This window comes from Cornus florida, unplaced genomic scaffold, assembly GCF_030987335.1.
Source record: "Cornus florida cultivar Cherokee Brave unplaced genomic scaffold, ASM3098733v1 CherokeeBrave_3.0.0_Hap2_Chr04, whole genome shotgun sequence".
Taxonomy (NCBI): domain Eukaryota; kingdom Viridiplantae; phylum Streptophyta; class Magnoliopsida; order Cornales; family Cornaceae; genus Cornus; species Cornus florida.
Genome location: NW_026775574.1, coordinates 14,637,629 through 14,644,211, shown reverse-complemented (window position 1 = coordinate 14,644,211; position 6,583 = coordinate 14,637,629). Strand labels below are relative to the sequence as shown.

The following is a 6,583-nucleotide window of genomic DNA, read 5'->3' as shown; positions in this document are numbered from 1 at the left end:
GGTGACATGCAGTCGGTAATTTTTTTTTTATACAAAACCGCTTCTAGTTTGAAGACCAAAAGCTAAAAGTAATCAATTCAGAATAAATAATTGTTATGAGATTCATATGAAGAAACGAAAGTGTAGTCCATAGTGAAAATAACAAAATATTTGCGTCATAATTAAGCATGAAGGATTTATCTGTATATGCATCTATTTGATTGATAAACATCTATTTGATTGATAAATATTAGGATCTTGGGTTATTGTATTTGCAAGAGTTAAAGAAGAATGTTGAGACTGACTTGTTTTGGCTAGATCAGATGTGATTGGTGGCTATTGACTATTATTCTATTCTTGTTATTTTTAACGGGAGAGTACACTATAATACCAAGGAGGGCTTCATGACTCAAAAAGCAATACCCATATTCTCTTTCACTTGTAATTTTGTATACTCTGGTCTGTTTATTTTTTCTTCTTTTCCTTTTTTCTTTTTCTTTTTCTTTTTTCAAAATTGTGCATTAATTTGATGCATTATTTTCATACAAAAAGTAACAGTACTACATTTTTTTCTGGTTATTAATATATCATTTTGCATTTTACAATTTTAGATGGACAAACAACAAAATGGCATACTGTGTTTCCATCTTATGTGGGTACAAAGACGACGCCAAATTGCAACTCTAGTCATTCTCCTTGCTGTGTATTGGTTTAAGCGTAAAAAACGTAGAAACTATGTAGATAAACCTATTACACAATCAGAGATTGAAAGACAAATAACACGGGATAAACTAATGAACGAGCTTAGGGTAAGTGAGAAATGTCGTAACATTACTCGTATGGGACCAGAAGCTTTTCAAAATTTCTGTGAGATGCTTATAAGAGATGGTGGTCTTCGACCCATAAAACGTGCAAGTGTTGAAGAACAAGTTGCTAAATTTCTGCACATTATATCACATAATGTGAGGAATCGGACAGTGTCATTTTTCTTTTGTCGCTCTGGTGAAACCATAAGCCGTCATTTTCATAGTGTGTTAAAAGCAGTAATCTCATTGGAAGGACAGTTCCTCAAGCAACCTAGTGGATTGGACGTCCCCCCAGAAATACTCAATAACGATAGGTTTCATCCATATTTCAAGGTGAACATGATTAGTACTTAACTTAATACTTCAATTTTAACGATTTTATAAACTATTACATAAAATTTTTATTATAATGATTTTATCTCAGAATTGCATTGGGGCAATTGATGGAACACACGTTCGTGTGAAAGTATCTAACGAAGATGCACCCAGATATCGTGGTAGGAAAAATTATCCAACAGTAAATGTGTTAGCAGCTTGTTCATTTGACATGAAATTTACCTATGTTTTACCTGGATGGGAGGGTACCACTTCAGACTCAAGAGTTATGGCTAGTGCACTAAAAAGACAAGGAGATAAATTAATACTTCCGGAAGGTAATTTTTGTTATCATTAACTAAATCTTTAAGATATTTTTTTTTAATACGAAGCAAATATTAATTACTATTATTCTTAATAGGAAAATTTTATCTTGCTGACGCCGGGTACCCATTAAAGGCTGGACTTATCATGCCTTATAAAGGTGTGCGCTATCATTTAAAAGAATATGCCTCACGCCGACCAGAGAATCCTAGAGAGTTATTCAACCTTCGACATGCATCATTGCGTAATGTTATTGAGAGAATTTTTGGTGTGTTGAAGAAACGATTTCCTATCATAGGAAGCAGTACTGAACCAACATATGATGTTAAAACTCAAGTTGATATCATTTTAGCTTGTTGCATCATACACAATTATTTAATGGGTATGGATCTGGATGAAAGCCTTTTTAATGAAGTAGATCGGGAGCTCTTAAATGAAACTCCACATAAAGAGCATGGTCTAATGGAAAAAAGTGAAGATCATAGTTTGGGAGAACACTTGAGAGATTCAATAACTTCTCACATGTGGCATGACTATGTAGCTAATCATGTGTGATACTTGAAATGTTTTATTTGGTTGCAATAACTTAAAACTTATTTGCTAATGTTTAATTTTTCTGTAACTTATTTTATGTCAGAGTGCTTCATTTGGAGATGTAGAATGCTAATTATAGCTTGTTATAAACTCCTACCTTGCATATAGTTTTTGTTTACCTTTAGTTAAATGATTTATTTTTTCCTTCATTTCTTTCTATTGTATTTGTTTTTATGTAGATATAAGAATGGGTAATCAATTAAACATAAGTGGTGGGTCGAAGAGAGATAGATGTGTTTGGACTGCACAGATGGATGATATTTTTGTAGATGCATTGCACAATCAATTTGTGAAGGGGAATATGATTGATGGTACATTTACAACAAAAGCTTACAGTGAGATTGTTGATGAATTGAAAGAAAGATTAGGTATCGATATCAACAAAGATAAAGTGAAGAATCGATTGAAAACAATAAAGAAAACATTTAACGAGTGTTTTGACTTATTCAAAACTGGTTTGAGTGGGTTTGCTTGGAGTGAAGCAACAAAAATGTGGTATGCTGAACCTGAAGTTTAGGCTTCTTTAATTAAGGTTAGTTATTTAATTGAGATTATTTATTTATTTAGTTAATTATTTTTTCTTTTAATAGTTACATTTTATTCTGCCTTTGTTTTAGCTTGAAATAATGATAATGTAGTTTTTTTTATGTTTCGCCAACAGTCAAATCCAGCAGCGGTGAAATGGAAAACTACTCCAATTTGCAACTATGATAAGTTGCTAGATTTATTTGGCAAGGATAGGGCAACTGGGTCTAATGCAGCCACTGCTAAGGAGAGGATTAATGATTAGGCAACAAAAGGAAAAGAGAAGAGTAATGAAAGGGAGTCAAGTCCTAATGATGATCTAATGGAGAACATTGATGCTATTGATCACATGGTGTCCCGGAATGAAGTAAGTTTGGATAATTCATTTTTTATGGATCATGAGTTTGAGAATATGAATATGATGTCTCCTGAAACACCTTCAAGTGCACCTTCCCATTCCACTTCTTCAAAAGGAAAGAGAAAAAGGAATTATTCGACTGTTGATGGAGATAATGAAATAATTGAAATAGTGAGAGGTGTGGCTGCTTCTCTAAAAGAGGGAAATGATATTCACAAAACATTCAACCATATTTATGAGAAGTGCAACCAAAAGGGAAAATATGAAGAAGAACTCTTTAAGATTTTGGCAGAAATTGGATTAGAGGGGCATGCAGTTGTTAAGGCCTTTATTTTTCTGACTAAGCGTGACCATCCTGAGAGAATGACACAATTTATTGGTTGCCCACCTGTGCTTCGCAAGATACTCCTGGAGGAACTGATGTCCAATGATTCTTGACGTTGATAATGGTTTTGGTTATACTAACTTTTGATAATGTCTTTTAAGTTGGCAATATTTTGGAACAATTAGTAGAACTTGGTATTATGTCTAAGTTTAATTATGTATTTTTTTGTATCTATTTTATTTTATTTTATTTTTTTGTTATGGAGCTTTTGGTATATAAACTCTATAGAACTTCGTATGGTGTGTTGAAGATGGCATATGTTTTTTTTTAAGGTCTTGATGAATTCCTGAGTAGGCGTGTGACTGTAGAAACAAAAAACTATAATGGATTAAAGTCTGTGTACTATGTTATACTAGGCGTGTGAATGTAGCTTGGATGTGAATTGAGGCTATATTGTGTTCAATTGAGAAGTGATTTGTTGTGTCATTTTGTTATAATTTTACTTTTTGTGAATTGAGCCTATTCTGTCTTCAATTGAGAAGTGTTTGAGAAGTGATTTTTTACTTATATATATTACTTCTTGTTTTAAAAAAATTTGTTTACCTATGTAAGGGACAAGCAAATATTGATCTAAACACAGGGAATCAGGGGTGTGGCTACATATTTGTGGTGTTACAGGTATAGAAGAACCATATATATGTAGCACTCTTTTATCCAAGTTAAGAAGCATGTGATACATAATTGAACAATGTATTGCATATCTTACGTGTAGACATTGATTTATAGTAAAATTGTCTATTAATAAAGAATGTACTAACTTTTAGTTGGTATTAATTATTTAGTATTATTTTAATTATCCAAAAAAAAAAAAAAAAACCCTAAAGTTTATGAAGAGATGAGAAAATGTGGTATAAAAATCTTACACCCATATCTATCTATCTTCAAAGTATGCTATCAAGTTATATGTATATTATCAAGTTACTTATTAAAAAAAAAAAAACAACACTAGTATGCTATCAAGTTATCTTGTTTTTTTTAGTTATTATTAATTTTAGTTTCCAATGAAACTGAGGGAGAGAAAAAAAAAATCAGTATGCTATCAAGTTATGAATGATTATTTATCAAAATATATAAAAGGGTAATATAGTAATTTCATTATTATCCTTTCCTTTCTTTTCTCTCATCTGTTTTATCCAAACAAGCATATTATGTTTTCCTTTCTTTTCTCTCCTATTTATCCAAACATTATAGCTATCCTTTCCTTTCTTTTCCTTTCTTTTCTTTTCTCTTCTAATCCTTTCTTTTCTTTTCTCTCCTCCGTATCCAAACGAAGCCTCAGAGTCGAGATCGAGAATATAGATGGAGGCGATTAGGGAGGCTGAAATGATTTGCCCTAAAAATACAGTATTTTGTTTTTTTTTGGTGACCCATCATCCATGGGCCTATAAATTTTAAGGGCGCCGACCCTGGGCTTTTTTTGGCTTGGCCTTTATTTTATTATGGTGGCTGAGTTAACTTGGACCTGATTGGGTGGACGAATTCTATTAATAATTTCTTTTTTTTGGCTGGATTAAAATTTGTACAGTATTTATTTATTTTTTTATTTTTTGAAGTGGGCTCAAGCCCACCAGAACCCACCCCTACATCTGCCCTTGTCCGTAAGTATTTTTATGGAATACATGTATATGTATGTATGTATATATATATATTTGTGCATTATTACATCATTTATACAACAAATTAATGTGGTAATTTTTCCATGTAAATATCATCCGTATCGTTCTTGGAGATTAATATTGAAATATATATTCTATATATATATATAATATATTATAGGGTGAACTACATTAAACCCCCCTTTCTATCTATGCTTTTCACTAAATCCTCCTTTTCTATTTTTTTTTGTCAAAAAACCCTCCTCAACTATTAGAGAGGGGTGATTTAACTAACTCCCGTTAACTAACTATTAAAGGGGGTGATTTAATTCTCAAATATATATATATAGCAAATAAATTTCAAGAAAAAAAAAACCTAGATTTATATTGACAAAAAAAAAATAAAAAATTAGACATTATTTCTGGTAGTGTCCCTTTAATAAATCTATATAAAATGAAAATCAATAAAAACCAAATAAATGAATGCACAATATAATTCTCAAATATATATATATATATATATATATGTATATATATATAGCAAATAAATTTCAAGAAAAAAAACCTAGATTTATATTGGAAAAAAACACATTGCAACACATGTATTCTTCTTCTTATTCAACTTCTTTTATTTACCCATCATTATAATATTATATATAATTTGTATCATAATATAATGGTATATATAATATGTATGCTTAAATATTATTTAAATATATTTTCATTTCCATCTAGGCTTCAGACCAATATAAATCTAAGGTATTTTTATTTTTATTTATTTATTTAGGAAAAAAATCTAGTTTTTTTTTTTTTTTCTTGAAATTTTTTTTGCTATATATATATTTGAGAATTATATTGTGCATTCATTTATTTGGTTTTTATTGATTTTCATTTTATATAGATTTATTAAATGGACACCACCAGAAATAATGTCTATTTTTTTTTTTTTTTTTTTTTGCCAATATAAATCTAAGGTTTTTTTTTTTTTTTTTTCTTGAAATTTATTTGCTATGTATATATATATATATATATATATATGTATATGAGAATTAAATCACCCCCCTCTAATAGTTAGTTAACGGAATTTAGTTAAATCACCCCCCTCTAATAGTTGAGGGGGGTTTTTTGACAAAAAAAAATAGAAAAGGGGGGTTGTGACATCTTGGGTTTTTATTAGGTTCTTTATATTCTCAAGTAAATCATTTTTTCTTTGCAATTATTTTTTTGTCTCTTGCTGCCACATGAATTTATTTATTTTTTATCCTTAATATTTAAAATGCATCAAGATTTATTTTCCTATTCTTTGTGAGTTAAGTTGTTTTTATCTCTATTATGCTGAAACTATTTTTTTTTCTCCATAGTGGTGTTGTATTATTTTCCTTGTTTTAGGTAGAAGGGTGGGCCAAAGACGCAATTAGTTAGCTAAGTTATGCGGGTTCACTATTAGAGGAAATTGTGGGGAAGTATTGCTGTTCCTCTGTATTTAAATTAGATGGTAGGGAAAACTTGCAGTTTACACAAGATTTATATATTAGTGGGAAACACCTTTCATTATTCCTAGCATCCTAAGGACACGTTTGTATTCTAAGATTGACACCAAGACACCAAGCTTAGGCCCTTCCACATATTTTCTCTACATGTAAGAGTATCTAAAAGTAACTAACAGAAAGGGGAAAGAAGAAGATCGAGTAAGGAAAAGAGG

General features: G+C 30.4%; 1 protein-coding gene across 1 annotated transcript; it reads left to right on the top strand.

The window, feature by feature from the left end:
• Window positions 1-590: 590 nt before the first annotated feature.
• On the top strand, window positions 591-2,808 carry LOC132304756 (uncharacterized). Its single transcript, XM_059802478.1, has 6 exons — window positions 591-1,118; window positions 1,210-1,282; window positions 1,379-1,438; window positions 1,522-1,881; window positions 2,198-2,529; window positions 2,680-2,808. Exons 1-6 carry the CDS (start codon window positions 591-593, stop codon window positions 2,806-2,808), a joined length of 1,482 nt encoding a protein of 493 aa, XP_059658461.1.
• Window positions 2,809-6,583: the final 3,775 nt, after the last annotated feature.

Excerpts from the sequence above, each read along its gene's own strand:
- LOC132304756 (XM_059802478.1), top strand. The coding sequence starts at position 591 with ATGGACAAACAACAAAATGGCATACTGTGTTTCCATCTTATGTGGGTA. Across the intron at positions 1,119-1,209 it reads GGTTTCATCCATATTTCAAG|AATTGCATTGGGGCAATTGA; the intron begins GTGAACATGATT and ends ATTTTATCTCAG. Across the intron at positions 1,882-2,197 it reads AACTCCACATAAAGAGCATG|ATATAAGAATGGGTAATCAA; the intron begins GTCTAATGGAAA and ends GTTTTTATGTAG.